Source organism: Boleophthalmus pectinirostris, unplaced genomic scaffold (genome assembly GCF_026225935.1).
Source record: "Boleophthalmus pectinirostris isolate CB_2022bp ecotype Guang Dong unplaced genomic scaffold, ASM2622593v1 HiC_scaffold_4, whole genome shotgun sequence".
Taxonomy (NCBI): Eukaryota; Metazoa; Chordata; class Actinopteri; order Gobiiformes; family Gobiidae; genus Boleophthalmus; species Boleophthalmus pectinirostris.
In genome coordinates this window covers 34,603,710-34,626,647 of record NW_026571353.1, presented here as the reverse complement: position 1 = coordinate 34,626,647, position 22,938 = coordinate 34,603,710, and the positions used below count along the sequence as shown (strand labels likewise).

The 22,938-nt window shown below is 42.5% G+C and overlaps 1 protein-coding gene across 1 annotated transcript in view; it reads left to right on the top strand.

Moving 5' to 3' along the window:
• The first annotated feature begins 609 nt into the window (after positions 1–609).
• Positions 610–22,938, top strand: part of ntrk2a (neurotrophic tyrosine kinase, receptor, type 2a) — a 337,581-nt gene continuing 315,252 nt past the window's right edge. Inside the window, exons 1-3 of the mRNA XM_055161959.1 lie at positions 610–845; positions 15,314–15,388; positions 19,780–19,851. Of these exons, the coding sequence (XP_055017934.1) occupies positions 610–845; positions 15,314–15,388; positions 19,780–19,851 (383 nt within the window). The remainder of the gene's footprint in view (positions 846–15,313; positions 15,389–19,779; positions 19,852–22,938) is intronic.

Genomic DNA, 22,938 nt, shown 5'->3' with positions numbered 1-22,938 from the left:
TGAATTACCTCTGATTAAAGATTTTTGGAAAGTCGGTAGGAAAATAAGTATTAAAATAAATAGCTGCGATAATTAAAAGGACATGAGGAAACATCCAATCACACTGCGTAAAACTGCGCGTTTTAATTTCCAAATTTTCGAGGACAAACAGACTCCCGAGGCTCCGCTCCTTTTTCAGTGTTCCTGTCGTATTTGCATATCCACATCACGCTGACAGCGGCGGTGACAGGAGGAGTGTGAGGAGAGAGAAAGAGAGAGAGGGAAAGAGAGAGAGGGAAAGAGAGAGGGAAAGAGAGGAAGAGGCGAGCGGCACATGCAACACACACGGAGACAGCGGCTCTGAGCAGCGGACACACGGAGGACTGTGGAGCGCGCACCGGACAGGAATTACAGCCAAAACCGACGCGTTGTGGTTTCGATCTTTTCTTTCTGGAAACTAGTACCGAGTTCTTTCCGCGTGTCCGTGATTTCCCCCCGCGGCTCATGGTTTTCTAGCCCCCACCGCTTTGGCATCATCAGCACCGGGAGAGAGCTGTGTTATCGCGCGCGGAGGGTCTGCGGGGCTCTGGAGCGGTACCGAGCCGAAGCCGAAGCCGAAGCCGAGTTGAGATGCGATCGTGGGGGGCCCCTTCGTGGTACTGGCGCCGCTGGAGGTACTGCTGGTGCTGGGTCTTGCTCGTGGCTTTGGCCGTGGGCTCCGGGGGGACGGCGTGGAGCTTCGCGGAGGCTTGCCCGTCCTCCTGCTCGTGTAGCGGCTCGCGGATCTCCTGCGTGGACCCGGAGCGAGGCATCAGCGGCTTCCCCGCGCTGCAGAGCGAGGCGGAGATGGAGAACATCACCGACATGTGAGTGTGACGGTTTCCCCCCGGACACACGCGCACCCCGCCGCGCTCTCCATTCATTGTGTTATTCGAGCGAAATCACGGCAGAACGCGACGCAAGGTGCTTCGAAATAACGGCACGCGAGCTCTCAATCTGCTTCTCCCTCAACCCAAACGATGAAATTGTGAAAACTAACTATGCCCCTTGAGATTTCCAACGACCCCAATGTCTTGCAAACATACTGGGACGTGCTTGTATTTATTTTATTTTATTTTTAATCATTGCACATCAGCTGTTGGAAAACATGTAAACAAACCGGATACAGTCTAAATTTATTAACATTTCTTCCCTATTTGTTCATGTACCTGTCGTAATTTGGACATGTTAAGCGTGAATGTTGCTCCGTTAGGCGATCGCAATTCGGAACCGCCAAAAATATTGCGCGTAACAGCGAAAATAAACCATCATTGCCTAATTTACGGCACGACGCGCTCGCTTACGGAATATAAAGTAACGCGAAGGTGTGCTGGACGGGTAGGCAGCGTTCGGCTCAGTCAAGGAGACCCTCGGAGCCGTGCGCAGTGGGCTGTACGCTGCGTAATGTCAGTCTCAGCTACTGTAAATCCGTCGCGTGTCAATCGTGCGTGCATTTCAAATCGATCACAACGCGATTTGGATCCAGCGGTTCGGTTCCGGACGCTTTGACACGAACGCGTCTCCGTCCCTCCTGTTGTCTCCGACGCACACGCACGCACACACATAAGCACGCACACGCACGCTCACGCACGCACGCAGGAAAAGAAGGCACCGATTTGTGATGCGATGATTCATCCGCCTGGCTCGGGACGTGTCACCTATACGCCGATTGCATAACGGGGCGACGCAGCACGATTTCCAAAACAAACGCTGTGATAAAGAGACCCCCTGACTCTGCGGGCGCGCGCGTGCTACGTGCGCGCGTGGATGGGTATATATCGCGCTGTGGGGGCTCAAGTCTGCACACACACACACACACGGACACACACACACCCCCACACACGGACACACACTCACAGACACAGATCATGGGGGACCTGCTTGCGTTTACGCTGACCGATCAGGCGACGTCGATATTTTTTAGGTTCTTTAGAGCGACGACTGTTAGGCAAAGTTAGGCAGTTTACTCGGTTATATATCGTATTTTGGAGACTAAAATCGACATATGCACACTTACACACTCATACACGTCATGGGAGACCTGCTTGTGTTTACGATGACCGATCACATGACGTCAATATTTTTTAGCTTAATTAACGACTGTTTAATATGTAGGTTAGGTTAAAGTTTGGCAATTTGGTCAGTTATTTATTGAATTGTGGAGACTAAAATCGACGTACACACATCATGGGAGACCTGCTTGCGTTTACGATGACCGATCAGGTGACGTCGATATTTTTTAGGTTAATTAACGATTGTTTAGTATTCCGATGTAGGTTAGGTTAAAGTTAGGCAATTTGGTCTGTTATTTATCGAACTGTGGAGACTAAAATCGACACACACACACTCACACACACTCGTACACACATCATGAGAGACCTGCTTTCCTTCACGGATGACCGATCAGGCGACGTCGATATTTTTTAGGTTAATTTGGTCGATGACTTTAAATATTCTGACCTGGGTTAGGGTAAAGTTAGGCAATTTGCTCCGTTATTTATTGAATTGCGGAGACTAAAACCGACACACACACACACACACACACACACGGACGCACGTCATGGGAGACCTGCTTTCCTTTACGATGACCGATCAGGCAAAGTCGATATTTTTTTTAGCTTAATTAACGACTGATGTGGGTTAGGTTAAAGTTAGACAATTTGGTCGGTTATTTATCGAATAGTGGAGACTAAAATCGAGACACACACTCACACAAACACATCATGGGAGACCTGCTTGCGTTTACGATGACCGATTTGGTGACGTCGATATTTTTTAGGTTAATTAGATCGACGACTTTAATATCCCGATGTGGGTTAGGTTAAAGTTTGGCAATTTGCTCGGTTATTTATCGAACTGTGGAGACTAAAATCGACACACAAACGCACTCACACACATCATGGGAGACCTGCTTTCTTTACGCTGACCGATTAGGCGGTGTCGATATTTTTTAGGTCTTTAGACTGTTAGGCAAAGTTAGGCAGTTTACTCGGTTATATATCGTATTTTGGAGACTAAAATCGACATATGCACACTTACACACACTCGTACACGTCATGGGAGACCTGCTTGTGTTTACGATGACCGATCACATGACGTCAATATTTTTTAGCTTAATTAACGACTGTTTAATATTCTGATGTAGGTTAGGTTAAAGTTTGGCAATTTGGTCAGTTATTTATCGAATTGTGGAGACTAAAATCGACACACACACACTCGTACACATCATGGAAGACCTGCTTTCGTTTACGATGACCAATTACGTGACGTCGATATTTTTTAGGTTATTAATTAGATCGACTTCTGTTTAATTATTATTCAGATGTGGGTTAGGTTAAGGTTTTGGCGAATTTGTTAGGCTATAAATCGCATTGTGGAGACTAAAATCGGCGCACACACACTCGCACACACTCGCACACACTCGCACACACACTCGCACACACTCGCACACGTCATGGGAGACCTACTTTCCTTATGATGACCCATCAAGTGACGCGGACCTTTTAGAATCAGAAATGGTTCAAAGTTGAGATGTAGGTTAAACAGGTTTACGTTAGACAATTTGGCATCTATAGTTTTCTGATTTTATTTCGTTTTGGGAGTATTTGAGCACTTCTTTATCATTTGGATAAATATTGTGAGGCAATTTTATGATTTTAACAAGAGAATAAAAGGGTACGACAACCTTGACATCCTAAAACATGCAAGAAACCACGGCAGAACGGCGTTATTTTTCTCAGTTTCACATTCTGGCGAGTTCAGGTCTTTTTGTAGCCTTTGTAGGGACTAAAATCTGCACACACACACAAAAACACACACACAAAAACACACACACACAAACAAACACACACACATGATGGGAGACCTGCTTTCCTTATGATGACAGATCAAGTGACGCAAATCTTGTATAACTAGATCAAGAACATGGTTTAAAGTTCAAATATGGGTTAAACAGGTTCAGATTAAGGTTAAAGGATGTATGGAGGATTTTTTTTTTTAGTTTCAAATTGTCATTGAAAGTTTAAAATACCATTACAGAGACGCAGCAGCCTCGTAATTATGATAACCGGAAAAAAAAAAGAAAAAAAAGAATGAAAATCTATCAACTGTGGACATAGTGAGGCCAGATAAACATCAGCCAATAGAAAACGAGGCTCCCTCTTTATCTATTGGCTGTTAGGTTGTCAATCAAACTCCTTATGTTTTTTGTGTAACTGACTCGCCGGCGCTCGGGGATTACGTGGTTTTATGCGGCGGTTCTTAGAGGCTTTTTCAAGCTGTAGCTTCCTCGCAATTCGCACAAAGTTTGTTGCGATGGCGGACGAGAATCCACGACAAGTTCGCCGCAAAAGAAAGTCCGAAGGGTCTAAAAACTGACACGTCGGTCGCTGAAATATTTCTAGGCAGGTCACTTCAACTGTAATTCTGAACACGCACTGGATGTAAACAAATGTAGAGTAAAGAGGCGGGAGGAGATGTTTCTACTGAGGAAGGTGGAGTCACACATGCACAACATTTGAAAAAGAACTGTCGCTGTATTTCATCTCCCTTAAAAAATCCTCTATACAACCTTTAATGTTAGAGTATTTGGCATCTATAGTATTTTGGAGACTAAAATCTGCACACAAACACACACATACACACAATGGGAGACCTGCTTTCCTTAAGATGACAGATCAAGTGACGCAAATCTTGTATAATTAGATCAACAACAGATTAAAGCTGAGACATGGGTTAAACAGATCAAGGTTAAAGTTACGGTTTGGCAATTTGGTAAATATATCCCAAAAAAATCTACAGACACACACATTATGATGACTCAGATGATGCAAATGTTTTATAATTACATCAGAACTGGTTTAAATTCACGTGTGGTTAACAGGTTAAGGTTGTGGTTTAGTAGGTCAATTTCATTTCTCTCCAGAGACTAGGTCAGGAAAGAGGAATACACCAGACCAGGGCTCTCCAACCTGTGGCTCAGGAGTTACCAGTAGCTCTCCACCCTCTTCCAAGTAGCTCACCAATGGATTTCTGAATTATAAGTCATGTTCTTCACTAAAATCGGATTTATTTTCACTGTAAATGTGTCATTTTGATGCCTAACTTATGCACTAATAAGTGGATAATGGTTTATGTTTAAAAAGCATCTAACTGTGCCTCGTCTAAAACTTGCCATAGCTCTTCTACGTTTTAAATTTCTTGCGACCGCTAAAAAGAGAAGCTCCCTGGCATTTTCGTTTCATGAAGGAAGCTCACCAGAGGAAAAGGTTAGAGAGCACTAGATGATTTGCAAGAATCCCGGAAGTTGTTGACCGCGCACCGGCCAATCAGTGAAGCGTTGAACCAACCCGAGTTCAGTGTTGGGGAGTAACAGATTACATGTACATGAGTTACGTAATCAGAGGTATTTTCCTGTTTTCACATTTTGGGCTATTCCACTTTTTTTTTTTGTAATTCCGCTCGTTGCCGGACACTAAACCAGGTCTAAAACCAGGTCCAAACCTGGTCTAAACCAGGTCTAAAACCAGGTCTAAAACCAGGTCTAAACCAGGTCTAAAACCAGGTCTAAAACCAGGTCTAAAACCAGGTCTAAACCAGGTCTAAACTAGGACTAAACCAGGACTAAAACCAGGTCTAAAACCAGGTCTAAACCAGGTCTAAAACCAGGTCTAAACCAGGTCTAAAACCAGGTCTAAACCAGGTCTAAACTAGGACTAAACCAGGACTAAAACCAGATCTAAAACCAGGTCTAAACCAGGTCTAAAACCAGGTCTAAACCAGGTCTAAAACCAGGTCTAAACTAGGACTAAACCAGGACAAAAACCAGGTCTAAACTAGGACTAAACCAGGACTAAAACCAGGTCTAAAACCAGGTCTAAAACCAGGTCTAAACCAGGACTAAAACCAGGACTAAAACCAGGTCTAAACCAAGTCTAAAACCAGGTCTAAAACCAGGTCTAAACCAGGTCTAAAACCAGGTCTAAAACCAGGACTAAAACCAGGTCTAAACCAGGACTAAAACCAGGTCTAAACCAGGACTAAAACCAGGTCTAAACCAGGACTAAAACCAGGTCTAAACCAGGACTAAAACCAGGTCTAAACCAGGACTAAAACCAGGTCTAAACCAGGACTTAATCATGCTGCGTGGACCGTGTTTCCTCTTCTTCTATCAATAATATTTTTAATCTGGTTCAGTAAAGTCTGGGCTTTTTATTTTCTTTCGACAAAACATCTTATGTTACGATTTCCTCGTCTTTGCTTCTCTACAGCAAATCCAGTAATCCAAAGTATTCAGATTACATTACTCACTTTGAGTAATTTAAGGGATTACGTTACAAACTACATTTTGGGGTATGTAATCTGTAATCTGTAGGGGAATTCCATTTTAAAAGTCACCTTCCCAACACTGCCCGAGTTGTGATAACAGACTGCAGACTCTATCCTCCTTTGGACTTCCTTTGTCAAATACAAACTTTGCATCTTTTATTGCACCTTTAATTTGCTAGTTCCTCCCAAAGAAACGACAATGATCATGACAGATCTGCTCTCTACTTTATTTGCTGTTGTGCCGGCAGTTACTTGGGCACCACTGAGCGAGCGTTCCTGCGCATTACACACGTGACGACCAAACAGCAGCGATTGGTTAAATAATAAAAGTACCCGTCTACCGTCGAGCAAATTAATCCTAATGCTGCGAGGTCAGACGGTTTCCACAAAATGAAACCGGCTGATGAATCAGGATAATGGTTTAGGTTAAAGGTTGTATGGAGGATTTTTTTTTTTTAGTTTCAAATTGTCAGTGAAAGTTTAAAATACCATTACAGAGATGCAGCAGCCTTGTAATTATGATGACCAAAAAAAAAAAAAAAGAATGAAAATCTATTAACTGTGGATGTAGTGAGACCAAATAAACATCAGCCAATAGAAAATGAGGCAGCCTCGTTTTCTATTGGCTGTTATCAAACTCCCTATGTTTCTAGTGTAATTGACTCGTGGCGCGCTGGGATTATGTGGTTTACGCAGCGGTTCTTAGAGGCTTTTTCAAACTGAAGCTTCCTCGCAGTTCGCACAAGTTTGTTGCGATGGCGGACGAGAATCCACGACCAGTTCGCTGCAAAAGAAAGTCCGTTTTTGAGGTCGCTGAAAGAAGAAGAGAAGGGGAAAAGGAGTGAAGCAAAACTGAGGTGATTCTTGGAGATTCATTCCAGCGATGGTGCGACTGAAGCAGACGAAGGGTCTAAAGACTGACGCGTCGGTCGCTAAATTACTTCTAGACAGGAAACTTCAACAGTAATTCTTGAATGCGCACAGCTGTAAACAAGCGTGACTTCTAGAGTAAGGAGTCGGGAGGAGGTGTTTCTACTGAGGCTGTGGAGGAGGAAGGTGGTGTCACGCATGCACAACATTTAAAAAAGAACTGTCGCCTTATTTCTTTTCCCTTAAAAAAATCCTCTATACAAGCTTTAAGGTTAGGCAGTTTGGTGTGCAGTGTTCCCACTCTTTTTCACTGACAACATTTCAATGACTTTTTCATGACCTAAAGTAAATATTCCATGACTTTACTGCACCTACATGTGTAGAATTGATCAGACTTTTAGGACTAAATATGAAATGTTAACTCTTTCCACTCACTTTATGTTTGGGATGATAGTTTTTTAACATTCAAAATACTGTCAGTGCTTTTATTGTCGTCGCTTTTAAACGCAACAAGGAGAACCAGAACTAAACCAGGACTGAGTGACAGGACGGGCCCAGAGGTGCACCCACGCAGACCACTGGGCGACAGCAGGTGAAAGGATCAAGAAAGTCCAAGATTAGTCCTGGTTTAGTCCTGATATAGACCCGGTTTAGACCTGGTTTAGTCCTGGTTTAATTCTTGTTTAGCCCTGGTTTAGTCTGTTTTTATCAGAAAAGATAACACCATAATTAATCATTTGTACTGACATTCTAAGGACGCAGGATGTCTTAGAGAGTCCTGCTTTAGTCCTGGTTTAGTCCTAGTTTAGTCCTGCTTTAGTCCTGGTTTATCCCTGGTTTAGCCCTGGTTTAGTCCTAGTTTAGTAATGGTTTTGTCCTAGTTTAGTTTTGGTTTTGTCCTGGTTAAGTACTGGTTTAGTCCTAGTTTAATCTTGTTTTAGTCCTGGTTTAGTCCTGGTCTTGTCCTGGTTTAATCTTGTTTTAGTCCTGCTGTAGTCCTGGTTTAGTCCTGCTTTAGTTCTGGTTTAGTCCTAGTTTAGTCCTTTTTTAGTCCTTTTTTCGTCCTGGTTTAATATTGTTTTAGTCCTGGTTTAGTCCTTTTTTAGTCCTGGTTTAATCTTGTTTAAGTCCTGGTTTAGTCCTTTTTTAGTCCTAGTTTAATCTTGTTTTAGTTCTGGTTTAGTCCTTTTTTAGTCCTGGTTTAATCTTGTTTTAGTCCTGGTTTAGTCCTAGTTTAATCTTGTTTTAGTCCTGGTTTAGTCCTGGTCTTGTCCTGGTTTAATCTTGTTTTAGTCCTGCTTTAGTCCTGGTTTAGACCTGCTTTAGTTCTGGTTTAGTCCTGGTTTAGTCCTTTTTTAGTCCTGGTTTAATCTTGTTTTAGTCCTGGTTTAATCTTGTTTTAGTCCTGGTTTAGTCCTTTTTTAGTCCTGGTTTTATCTTGTTTTAGTCCTGGTTTAATCTTGTTTTAGTCCTGGTTTAGTCCTTTTTTAGTCCTGGTTTTATCTTGTTTTAGTCCTGGTTTTATCTTGTTTTAGTCCTGGTTTAGTCCTGGTTTAATCTTGTTTTAGTCCTGGTTTAGTCCTGGTTTAATCCTTGTTTTTAGTCCTGGTTTAGTCCTGGTTTAATCCTTGTTTTAGTCCTGGTTTAGTCCTTTTTTAGTCCTGTTTAGTCCTGGTTTATCTTGTTTTAGTCCTGGTTTTAATTTTGTTTTAGTCCTGGTTTAGTCCTGGTTTAGTTCTTGTTTTTTAGTCCTGGGTTTAGTCCTGGTTTAATCTTGTTTTAGTCCTGGTTAGTCCTGGAATCTTGTTTTAGTCCTGGTTTAGTCCTGGTTTAATCTTGTTTTAGTCCTGGTTTAGTCCTGGTTTAATCTTGTTTTAGTCCTGGTTTAGTCCTGGTTTAATCTTGTTTTAGTCCTGGTTTAGTCCTGGTTTAATCTTGTTTTAGTCCTGGTTTAGTCCTGGTTTAATTTTGTTTTAGTCCTGGTTTTATCTTGTTTTAGTCCTGGTTTAGTCCTGGTTTAATCTTGTTTTAGTCCTGGTTTAGTCCTGGTTTAATCTTGTTTTAGTCCTGGTTTAGTCCTGGTTTAATCTTGTTTTAGTCCTGGTTTTATCTTGTTTTAGTCCTGGTTTAGTCCTGGTTTAATCTTGTTTTAGTCCTGGTTTAGTCCTGGTTTAATCTTGTTTTAGTCCTGGTTTAGTCCTGGTTTAATCTTGTTTTAGTCCTGGTTTAGTCCTTTTTTAGTCCTGGTTTTATCTTGTTTTAGTCCTGGTTTAGTCCTGGTTTAATCTTGTTTTAGTCCTGGTTTAGTCCTGGTTTAATCTTGTTTTAGTCCTGGTTTAGTCCTGGTTTAATTTTGTTTTAGTCCTGGTTTTAGTCTTGTTTTAGTCCTGGTTTAGTCCTGGTTTTAATCTTGTTTTTAGTCCTGGTTTTAGTCCTGGTTTAATCTTGTTTTAGTCCTGGTTTAGTCCTGGTTTAATCTTGTTTTAGTCCTGGTTTAGTCCTGGTTTAATCTTGTTTTAGTCCTGGTTTAGTCCTGGTTTAATCTTGGTTTAGTCCTGGTTTAGTCCTGGTTTAATCTTGGTTTAGTCCTGGTTTAGTCCTGGTTTAATCTTGTTTTAGTCCTGGTTCAGTCCCGCTTTAGTCTTGTTTTTATCAGGAAAGATAACACCATAATTAACCATTCCTCTTGTCATTCTGAGGCGGCGTGTCGTCTCGTGGAGCAGCCACGCGCTCGCTCGCACATCACTCACTCTCCCGCCGCCGCCGCCGCCGCCGCCGCCGCCGCCGCCGCCGCCGCGTGTGTGCCCGTCTCCCTCACTGTCGACTCTCCTTCATAACGCCAATCGATTCTCGCTGTGGCACTGCCGCTCGGGGGGTTCATCGGAAAACCTCCCCAAACGCACCCGAGGGGAGAGACGTCTGCGCCAATATTTGGACAGTCTGAATAAGCGAACGTCTCCAGACACGAGCTGGGGTTTCCGAGATTTTCCTGGGACTTTTTCTCATCTTTAATATAATCCCTTGTTATTTTAACCTATATAATCGATATCTGAATGTATATATTGATCTATCGATATAATAATAAGGTTTGTGTCACTTGATTTGTCAAGAGGAAACCAGGTCTCCCATTATAATGTCTGTGTGGAGAGATTTTAGTCACAGGGTTTTATATGAGCTAAACCGAGTCAGTGGTGTAGGACTAAAACAGGACTAAAACAGGACTAAAACAGGACTAAAACAGGACTAAACAGGACTAAACCAGGACTAAAACAGGACTAAAACAGGACTAAACCAGGACTGAAAACAGGACTAAAACAGGACTGAACCAGGACTAAACCAGGACTGAACCAGGACTAAAACAGGACTAAAACAGGACTAAAACAGGACTAAAACAGGACTAAACCAGGACTAAACCAGGACTGAACCAGGACTAAAACAGGACTAAACAGGACTAAAACAGGACTAAAACAGGACTAAAACAGGATTGAAACCAGGACTAAAACAGGACTGAACCAGGACTAAAATAGGACTAAAACAGGACTAAAACAGGATTGAACCAGGACTGAAATAGGACTAAAACAGGACTAAAACAGGACTAAACCAGGACTAAAACAGGACTAAAACAGGACTGAAACCAGGACTAAACCAGGACTAGAACAGGACGAAAACAGGACTAAAATAGGACTAAAACAGGACTAAACCAGGACTAAAACAGGACTAAAACAGGACTAAAACAGGACTAAACCAGGACTAAACCAGGACTAAAACAGGACTAAACCAGGACTAAAACAGGACTGAACCAGGACTGAACCAGGACTAAAACAGGACTAAAACAGGACTAAACCAGGACTAAAACAGGACTGAACCAGGACTAAAACAGGACTAGAGCAGGACTAAAACAGGATTGAACCAGGACTAAACCAGGACTAAACCAGGACGAAAACAGGACTAAAACAGGACTGAACCAGGACTAAAACAGGACTAAAACAGGACTGAACCAGGACTAAACCAGGACTAAAACAGGACTAAAACAGGACTGAACCAGGACTAAAACAGGACTAAAACAGGACTAAAACAGGACTAAACCAGGACTAAAACAGGACTAAAACAGGACTAAACCAGGACTAAAAGGACTAAAACAGGACTAAAACAGGACTAAACCAGGACTAAAACAGGACTAAAACAGGACTAAACCAGGACTAAAACAGGACTAAAACAGGACTAAACCAAGTCTAAACCAGGACTGAAACTGGACTAAACCAGGTCTTATACCAGGTCTAAACCAGGACTAAACCAGGTCTAAACCAAGACAGAACCAGGGCTAAACCAGCATTAAACTAAGTCTAAACCAGGACTGAAACTGGACTAAACCAGGTCTTTAACCAGGTCTAAACCAGGACTAAATCAGGATTAAACCAAGACTAAACCAGATCTAAACCAGGACTAAACCAGGTCTAAACCAGGACTAAACCAGGACTAAAACAAGATTAAACCAGGAAACCAGGACTAAATCAGGACTGAACCAGGACTAAACCAGGACTCTCTAAGACATCCTGCGATCTTAGAACGTCAATAGAAATGGTTAATTTTGGCGTTTCTTTCCTGATAAAAACAAGATTAAAGCAGAACTAAACCAGGACTAAAACAAGATTAAACCAGGGGGAAAAAAAAAAAAAAAAGGATTAAACCTGGACAAGACCAGGACCAAGACATCCCACGACCTTAGAATGTCAGTAGAAATGGTTAATTGCGGCCCTATCTCTCGCGGCGGAGGAGTACGGCCTTGTTGAGAACAGGAGGGAGATAAGGGGCTGTTTGTCACGGACGCACGAGCCTTGAGTCCGACCGCGGGGGTTTGATTTGAGACGACGATTCTCAAAAGTCAAAAACCAAAGCAAAAACCAAAGCAAAACCAAAACCACGACAAATTTCACAGAGCCAGACGTTAGAAAGTGAGGCTACAACTCCGTGACGAGTACAAATCAGATAACCAGAGTAATCAGATAACCCAATAGGATTTCTCTTCTCTTGTGTTTCCAGCGCAAGAGAAATCTGATCAACAAATGTGTCTGTTAAAGGTCCTACGTAACGCAAACTTGACTCTTGTGAGCTTTAATCCGTGTCAGAGCGATGTTACTTCTTTTCTCAAACAGGAAAACACTCTGTTCCACCTTGTGATGTCACGTGGTAATACAGGAAGTGCTCCGTTGTGTTTTTAAACTCCACACGCCTTCACGAGAATCATTTGGACGATTTCAGACCTGGAAAAGGCAAGGGAAGTTTATTTGTGTAGCGTAATTCGTTCACAAAGTAATTCAAAGTGTTTTACAGAATGAGAAATACATTAAAATCACAATAAAAACAAATCAAAACGTAAATAATCATCATATATATATATTTTTTTATATATTTTTATTAAGGAATCACAATATACTCAGACAAGATTTACAAATCACAATTATTTTTCCTTTTATATTTTTCTTATTTTCAAAAGGAAAACACCATCTTAATAATAAATACCAAATCCAAATATTATCTAAAATGAAGCAAAGGCAAACAATCAAAAGATAATAATAAGTATGATGGTGAAAAATAAAAAGTAAAATAAAATAAATAAAAAAAAAATAAAATAAAAAAAAGAGAAGTAAAGAGAGAGAGGAAGAGAGAGAGAAAAGATACATACCTCGATACACAGACCACGATGCGATACATACCTCGATACACAGACCACGATACGATACATACCTCGATACACAGACCACGATACGATACATACCTCGATACACAGACCACGATACGATACATACCTCGATACACAGACCACGATACGATACATACCTCGATACACAGACCACGATGCGATACATACCTCGATACACAGACCACGATGCGATACATACCTCGATACACAGACCACGATGCGATACATACCTCGATACACAGACCACGATGCGATACATACCTCGATACACAGACCACGATGCGATACATACCTCGATACACAGACCACGATGCGATACAACCTCGATACACAGACCACGACGATACATACCTCGATACACAGAACGATACATACTCGATACACACACGATGCGATACATACCTCGATACACGATGCGATACATACCTCGATACACAGACCACGATGCGATACATACCTCGATACACAGACCACGATGCGATACATATCTCGATACAGCGCACTTTTCAATTTGATATATTTCAAATCGATTCGATACGGTTCAATAAAAAAACTAAAGTCTAAATCATGGCTGTGATACTAAAGTCTTTGTTAAACCACTTCTTGTGCAAAGTTCATATGAAACACAAACATTTTTATCATCAAAACAGTGAAAATGTCAAACGTGTCACATATACGAGTTTCATTTCTCTAAACAAGCAACAAAACTGTGGCACTGTAACAAAATAATTTAGTAAAACACTCGTAAAAATGCTCTTGCTGATATATCGATACAGTAGTCCACGATATCGATACTGTATCATCACATTAAACGATACGATATATTGATATTCCGATATTTTTGCACACCCCTAGTAACAACATTATAACACGGCTCAAAGCTCACACGAGTAAATTTTGTGTAATTTACAGTAGGACCTTTAATATTCTGTCCACTCTTGATGTTCATTTATTTAAAGGTTGTATAGAGGATTTTCCAAGGAACGAGAAATCCAGCGACTGTTTGTCCTTTTTCAAATGTTGCGCATGCGTGAAACCACCCCCCTCCCCTACAGCTCCTACGTAGAAACACCTCCTCCCTCCTCCTCCTTACGCCAGAAACAGGTTTGTTTACAGCCGTGCTGCACATGACTTGTAAACAACTAACTACAGTGTTGGTTAGGCAAGACGGAGAAGTGAGGAGCAGGGAGAAGAGAGAGGAGAGAGGAGAGGGGAGCGGAGATTCGTGCCCGGAGAAGTGAGGAGCAGGGAGAAGAGCGGATCGGGCAGCGGGGAGAGGAGCAGGAAAGGGGTGCAGAGAAGGTTGCGCGGAGATTCAGTGCGAATGAACTAGCTACAACACGCAGCAGCAAGCGGACTCTTTCTTTGCCTTGAAAATTACGTTTTCAGACATAGGATATCGCTTTCGTGTCCTGAAAAACGTTTGTCTAACTCTTGGAAATAAAGTACGTTTTCATAATAAGCAGACGTTTCCTGTACAGGAGTAATTTGTGGACCAATGCGTCAGTCTTTAGACCCTGCGTCTGCTTCAGTCGCGCCATCGCTGGAATGAATCTTCAAGAATCACCTTAGTTTGGCTTCGCTGCTTTTTCCCTTGTCTTCTTCTTTCAGCGACCTCAAAAACGGACTTTCTTTTGCGGCTAACTGCTCCTGGATTCTTGTCGCCATTGCAACAAACTTTGTGCGAACTGCGAGGAAGATATAGGTCAAAAAAAGCCGCTAAGAACTGTTGCGTTGGTGGAGTAAACAGCGTCTGTGCGTCTTGCGTCTGTGGACTGCGTGACAGTCGTACGTAAACCACGTACCGGCGGCGCAGGCAAGTCAGTTACACTAGAAACGTAGGGAGATTGATTGACAGCCTGTCAGCTCACAGATAACGAGGCAGTGTCGTTATCTATTGGCAAATGTTTAGCCCCACCACGTCCAGAGTTGATGAATTTTTATTCTCTTTTTTTTGGTCATCATAATTACAAGGCTACTGCACCTCTATAATCTATCATTGACAATTTGAAACAAAAAAAATCCTCCATACAACCTTTAAGTGTTAATATCCCTCAGTGTTTGGTGACATCAGGGGGCGGTTCTTGGGGAGGGACCACAGGAGCCCTGGCCCCCGCCTCTAATGTGATTGGCCCCTGAAGTGCCCCTATTCTGTCAATCAATTGATGAGAAGAACAATCAGAGAATTTAATGATCACTGAGGTAATTCCACCCCCAAACTCTTGTAGACCGACTGTGTCAATACAACAACAATGAGAGAAGAAACAGACCTGTGGAGGACTTTTTTTAACAGTCCTTTTTTGTTTTGTTTTTATTTGCACAGCGCTGGTTTAATTTTAATAATTTGTGTGTTTGGATGAACAACAGTTAAACTCATGTCTCTTGTCTCTGTCACAGTTACATCGCCAACCAGAGCAGCTTCTCCTCCATCAACGACAAAGACCTGCACTACTACAAGAACCTCAGGAACCTGTGAGTACAGGACTAAACCAGGACTAAACCAGGACTAAACCAGGACTAAACCAGGACTAACCAGGACTAAACCAGGACCAGGACTAAACCAGGACTAAACCAGGACTACACCAGGACTACACCAGGACTAAACCAGGACTACACCAGGACTAAACCAGGACTACACCAGGACTAAACCAGGACTAAACCAGGACTACACCAGGACTAAACCAGGACTAAACCAGGACTACACCAGGACTAAACCAGGACTAAACCAGGACTAAACCAGGACTACACCAGGACTAAACCAGGACTAAACCAGGACTAAACCAGGACTAGGACCAGGACTAAACCAGGACTACACCAGGACTAAACCAGGACTAAACCAGGACTAAACCAGGACTAAACCAGGACTAAACCAGGACTAAACCAGGACTAAACCAGGACTAAACCAGGACTAAACCAGGACTAACCAGGACTACACCAGGACTAAACCAGGACTACACCAGGACTAAACCAGGACTACACCAGGACTAAAACCAGGACTAAACCAGGACTAAACCAGGACTACACCAGGACTAAACCAGGACTAAACCAGGACTACACCAGGACTAAACCAGGACTAAACCAGGACTACACCAGGACTAAACCAGGACTAAACCAGGACTACACCAGGACTAAACCAGGACTAAACCAGGACTACACCAGGACTAAACCAGGACTAAACCAGGACTACACCAGGACTAAACCAGGACTAACCAGGACTAACCAGGACTAAACCAGGACTAAACCAGGACTAAACCAGGACTACACACCAGGACTAAACCAGGACTACACCAGGACTAAACCAGGACTAAACCAGGACTACACCAGGACTAAACCAGGACTAAACCAGGACTAAACCAGGACTAAAACCAGGACTACACCAGGACTACACCAGGACTAAACCAGGACTACACCAGGACTAAACCAGGACTAACACCAGGACTAAACCAGGACTAAACCAGGACTAACCAGGACTAAACCAGGACTACACCAGGACTAAACCAGGACTAAACCAGGACTAAACCAGGACTACACCAGGACTAAACCAGGACTACACCAGGACTACACCAGGACTAAACCAGGACTAAACCAGGACCAGGACTAAACCAGGACTAAACCAGGACTAAACCAGGACTAAACCAGGACTAAACCAGGACTAAACCAGGACTAAAACCAGGACTAAACCAGGACTACACCAGGACTACACCAGGACTAAACCAGGACTAAACCAGGACTACACCAGGACTAAACCAGGACTAACCAGGACTAAACCAGGACTACACCAGGACTAGACCAGGACTAAACCAGGACTAAACCAGGACTACACCAGGACTACACCAGGACTAAACCAGGACTAAACCAGGACTAAACCAGGACTACACCAGGACTAAACCAGGACTACACCAGGACTACACCAGGACTAAACCAGGACTAACCAGGACTACACCAGGACTAAACCAGGACTAAACCAGGACTACACCAGGACTAAACCAGGACTACACCAGGACTAAACCAGGACTAAACCAGGACTAAACCAGGACTAAACCAGGACTAAACCAGGACTAAACCAGGACTAACCAGGACTAAACCAGGACTAAACCAGGACTAACCAGGAAAACCAGGACTACACCAGGACTAAAACAGGACTACACCAGGACTAAACCAGGACTAAAACCAGGACTAAACCAGGACTAAACCAGGACTACACCAGGACTAGACCAGGACTAAACCAGGACTAAACCAGGACTACACCAGGACTAAACCAGGACTACCAGGACTACACCAGGACTACACCAGGACTAAACCAGGACAAACCAGGACTACACCAGGACTAAACCAGGACTAACACCAGGACTAAACCAGGACTAAACCAGGACTAAACCAGGACTACACCAGGACTAAACCAGGACTAAACCAGGACCAGGACTAAACCAGGACTAAACCAGGACTAAACCAGGACTAAACCAGGACTAAACCAGGACTACACCAGGACTAAACCAGGACTAAACCAGGACTACACCAGGACTAAACCAGGACTAACCAGGACTAAACCAGGACTAAACCAGGACTACACCAGGACTACACCAGGACTACACCAGGACTAAACTAAACCAGGACACCAGGACTAAACAGGAACCAGGACTAAACCAGGACTAAACCAGGACTAACCAGGACTAAACCAGGACCAGGACTACACCAGGACTACACCAGGACTACTACACCAGGACTACACCAGGACTAAACCAGGACTACACCAGGACTAAACCAGGACTAAACCAGGACTAACCAGGACTAAACCAGGACTAAACCAGGACTAAACCAGGACTAAACCAGGACTAAACCAGGACTACAGGACCAGGACTAAACCAGGACTACCAGGACTAACCAGGACTAACCAGGACTACACCAGGAGTAAACCAGGACTACGCTTAGACCAGAGACACAGTGTTAGATTTTTAATTACTCATTCAAATAATTCTAAATAAACAGTTCTGGTTTGGTCCTGGTCGGAGCCCGGCTTAGTCCCGACGTAGACTTTTGGTTCGGTCCTTTTCTAGTCTGTTTTAAGTCCCGGGTCACTTCACACGTCGCTTCAGTCCAAATTGAATCACAGTACATTTTGTTTTAAAGTACAACAAGCCCTAAACCCCGTCAACACTGGTGTACAAATAAAATCTCATATTTACTGATAAGAATCGACGCTTTAATGAACAAACTGATTAAACACACATTATCTGTAATCAAATAAACGGCGGAGTAATGATCGTGGTACTGCCTTCCCCGTGTGTTTGCGTGTACTTGTGTAGTATTTGTGTGTATTTGTGTAGTAATAGTATCTGCGGGTGTGTTTTGAAGCCCCTGTTCTCCGAGCCAAGAGTCTGTTGTGTTAATGTATGTGCTTTTAATAACACCGAGCCGAGGAGAACGTGGACCGGGCCACTCTGTTCACTCACGTTTCTCCTGGTCAAACCAGGACTAAACAGGACTCTCTGGACTAACCAGGACTAAACCAGGACTAAGGACTAGACTACCAGGACTGACCAGGATAAACCAGGACTAAACCAGGACTAGACCAGGACTAAACCAGGACTAAACCAGGACGTTATTATATTTGTGACCTCTCACTGTGTCACTGTGGCCTAGTTTTCCTGTTGTCTAAACCAGGACTAAAACCAGGACTAGAGCTGGACCAGGACTAGACTGACTCTGACCAGGACTCAGGACTAACCAGGACTGTAAACAGACTAAACCAGGACTACCAGGACTAGACCAGGACTAGACTAAACCAGGACTAGAGACTAGATTAGACCAGGACTACACCAGACTGGATTAAAACCAGGACTAAACCAGACTAGACCAGGACTAGACTAACCAGGACTGACCAGGACTAAACCAGGACTAGACCAGGATAGACCAGGACTACACCAGGACTAAACCAGGACTAGACCAGGACTAAACCAGGACTACACCAGGACTGCACCAGGACTAAACCAAGACTTAACCAGCACTAAACCAGAACCATGCCAAGACAAGACCAGGACTATGCCAGGACTATGCCAGGACTAGACTAGGACTAGACCAGGACTAGACCAGGATTACACCCAGGACTAGACCAGGACTAGACCAAGACTAGACCAGGATTACACCAGGACTACACCAGGACTACACCAGGACTAAACCAGGACTACACCAGGACTACACCAGGACAACACCAGGACAAACCAAGTCTAGACCAGGACTAAACCAGGACTACACCAGGACCATGCCAAGACAAGACCAGGACTATGCCAGGACTAAACCAGAACTAAACCAGGACTAAACCAGAACTTAACTAGGACTTCACCAGGTCTAAACCAGGACCAAGACAAGACCAGGACTACACCAGGACTAAACCAGGACTAGAGCAGGACTAAGCGTTATTATACTTGCCTGTAATGTTTCGCAGTATGGCATTAAACTTTTATATCGTCATGGAGACCAAACCAGACCAAGTTAGAGGTCAGATCTGTGGAGAGTTTGGTCCTGCTTTAGTCCTGGTTTAGTTCTGGTTTAGACCTGGTTTAGTCCTGGTTTGGTCCTTGTTTGGTCCTGTTTTGGTCCTGTTCAAGTCCTGGTTTAATCCTGGTCTGGTCCTGGTTTAGTCCTGGTGTAGTCCAGGTTTGACCTCAGCCCATGTGTCTGTGTTTGGCCCCAGCACATTCTATCTGAAGCCCGGGCGAATATTCAACTCCCCACGGTGAAATAATCTGAGTCACTTCAATCGTGGAAAACTCTGAAATCTAAACCCTGGTCTGTCCTCTTCCTGTCCAGTCCCGTTGTTTTTATCGTTGTTTTTCATCGTTGTTTTTCTGTTTTGTTTTTTCCAGAACGGTGACCAACAGCCGGCTCACATATGTGTCCAAACTGGCCTTTCAGAACAACCTCAAACTGCAATACCTGTGAGTACTTTTATATCACGTTATTTTGTAAATATGTTCTGCTGTGTGAGTGAATTAAAGCGGCCGTATTACGCTTTTTTCTCATCTGTTATCTTGTTGTTTCCTCATCAAAAACAGACCCGGAGTTGTGTTTTGTTTCATTCACACATTTAACGCACAAACTCTGCAGATTTAGGCTGAGATCTTCTCTCAAACCGCATCAACTAAATTTGAAAAGAAAGAAAAAGTTGTACATATATAGGCCACATGTGAATATAAGCTGAGTTTGGGCTGTCTTTTTTTGTCGCCTCTGAAAGATTTGACTGAAACGAATCTCCGTATCACCGTATCGGAAACGATCTGCGTCCAGACACGTTGTTTCTGTGTCCACAAGCCGTCCCTGTCACACAGCTTTGAGCATATTTGTTAATGTTTTCAGAAAATAATATATTTTTTTTCCTTCCCTCTCTCTTGGGGTGGGTCAATCAGACCCAAGCATTTATTTTCTCGCCTGGTGAGAATTTATTTGAAAATACATTTTTGGGTCTGATTGACCCGCCCCAAGAGAGAGGGAAGGAAAAAAATAAAATTCTTCGGGTCAATGTGACCCCGAGAAGAGCGTGAGGGTTAAAACCACATGGCTAATTTGCATAAACCGAGCGCTCAAAAAAACAGCTCGCTCCTTGTGCGCTGATGCGGTTCAGCTTCTGTCGGACTAAAGGACACGACTCAGTGGAACATGAGAGTTCTTTCTGGGACAGAGGGATGTTCTGTCATGTTGGAGATGGTTCATGTGAAACTTTTCAGAGATTATACGTCTGCAGGTCGTACACATAGACCGTAAATATAAATGGACATAAATTCTAGCCTCTTAGTGTTTTGACAATGGATTACTTCACCCTGCATAGACCTACATCAGAGTATCAGCGTTTTCAGGTGTCCACACTGTGCCGGATCAGATCTGTACTCAGATGAATGTGTGGGAGCTGCAGGCACCAGATTGTTCCGTCTCTGGAACCGTTTTCAATTGGATTAATGTGAACGAACACTGCATCTGCAACAAAAACGACTCAAATACTAGTGTGGACGGGGCCTAAGCGAGTGTGACGTCACCTACAGCATTCGGCTCCACTCAAATCAAGCTCCTGATGCTAAAGATTACAGGAGCGAATTTGGACCCAGGCTCCATATTTGTAAATCCGACGAGAGTATCATAGCAACCACAAGAGCCAATCATAAATGTGCCCGTCCTTCTCACCGGAAAGCAGGAAGAGGGTTTACTTAGCAACGAAACGCACCAACTGTCAATCAAACCTGTTGATAACACTAAGCAGGAGTGACCTCGGGGAATGAAGGCGTCTGATTGGTCCGTTATTTGTGTTCATATCTTGATTTAGGGACAAAATAGCGAAATGAAAAATACAGGATCACGTAAAGTGGGTTAATACGAACAATTAAGACCAAAATGACGAGGCTCACAGCAGCAGGTACAGAACAAGGAGCCACGATATTCTAATGTAAGTCAATGGGAGCCAGGGTCAGAAGGAGCCGGAAGAGCCTCCTGGAGAACTTCCTGTTTACTATGTTTACTATGTCCACTCATATCTTTGGTCTGTGTTCCAAACTCCATACATCTTCCCTAGAATCATCTGAATTTGCCAATCTCTACTCAAATAAAGGTCAAATGTAGCTGTAACTTGAAAACTACCACTTCATGACATCACAAGGCTCAAACATGTGTGAAAAATCAAAACAAAACACAACCCCAGGTCTGTTTTTGATGAGGACACAACATTCTAACATGGCTCAAAGCTCACAAGCCTATAAAGTGCATTTTTCTAATTACTGGTTTGGTGTGGTTTATATCAGTGTCAAGTTTTGTCCAGCTGACAGATGTGGGAAATGTTCAGAAAGATAAAAATTTAGGGCCGTTGCCAGATCAATTGACAATTAAAATCAGAGTATTATTTTTAAAATTTTGAATGGTAAAAAGTCCACAAAATGTTGCATTTCCTGTAACATGAAGCTAAAACTAATGTTAAGAGTTCAAAGGCATCGCCAGGGATCCCACTAGGACTGTGCAAAAATATTCAAATATCGATATATCATTTTGTTTAATGTGATGATACAGTATCGATATCGTAGGCTGCTGTATCGATATATCACCAAGAGTATTTTTTTTTGTATATATATATATATATATTTTTTTTTTCACATGTTGTAACAATGTTTTTATTTCGTTTTGTACATTATAAAAGCACAACCACACAATCTAGCAGTTATGTACATAAAAACAAAAAAAAAAAAACAACAACAATTACAGATCAACCTAACAGTTTGAAAATTAAGTTATAGCCATACATACATTTTTTCTCCCAAACCAAATATCAATAAATATAAACATATATATACATACTGTATATACACACCATAAAAATATAAAATGTATACATATATACATACATTAAACATTTTTTGAAATAAATAAATAAAAGCAAAAGGTTTACAGAATAATCTCAATCATCTTCAGCACCATCCGTCAAATAAAAATTTTTTTGGTATATTTTACTAAATTATTTTGTTACAGCGCTACAGTGTTGTTGCTTGTGTAGAAGAAGGAAATTCATTTATTTAACATTTTCACTGTTTTGAGGATTAAAATGTTTGTGTTTCATATGAACTTTGCACAAGAAGTGGTTTAACAAAGACTTTTATTATCACAGCCACGATTTAACCTTTATTTTTTATTGAACTGTATCGAATCAATTTGAAATATATTGTATCGAACTGAAAGTTTGCTGTGTTGAGACAGATATCGTATCGTGGCCTGTGTATTGAAGTATGTATCGTATCAGCAACTTCTGAATGATACCCAGCCCTAGTTCCCACGGTCATGGAAATCCTGGAAAAGTCACGGCAATTGAAATTCAATGAAATTCAATGACATTTTTGCGAAAGTCATGATATTTTAGTATCTCTTTCACGCAAGTACATCGTTCTGTTAAGTTCTCATTAGACTATTATGATTATTTCTTAACGTTTGCGCCTTTTTGCGTTTAAAAGAGACGACAATAACTGCACTGGAAGTATTTCAAATATTAAAAATGA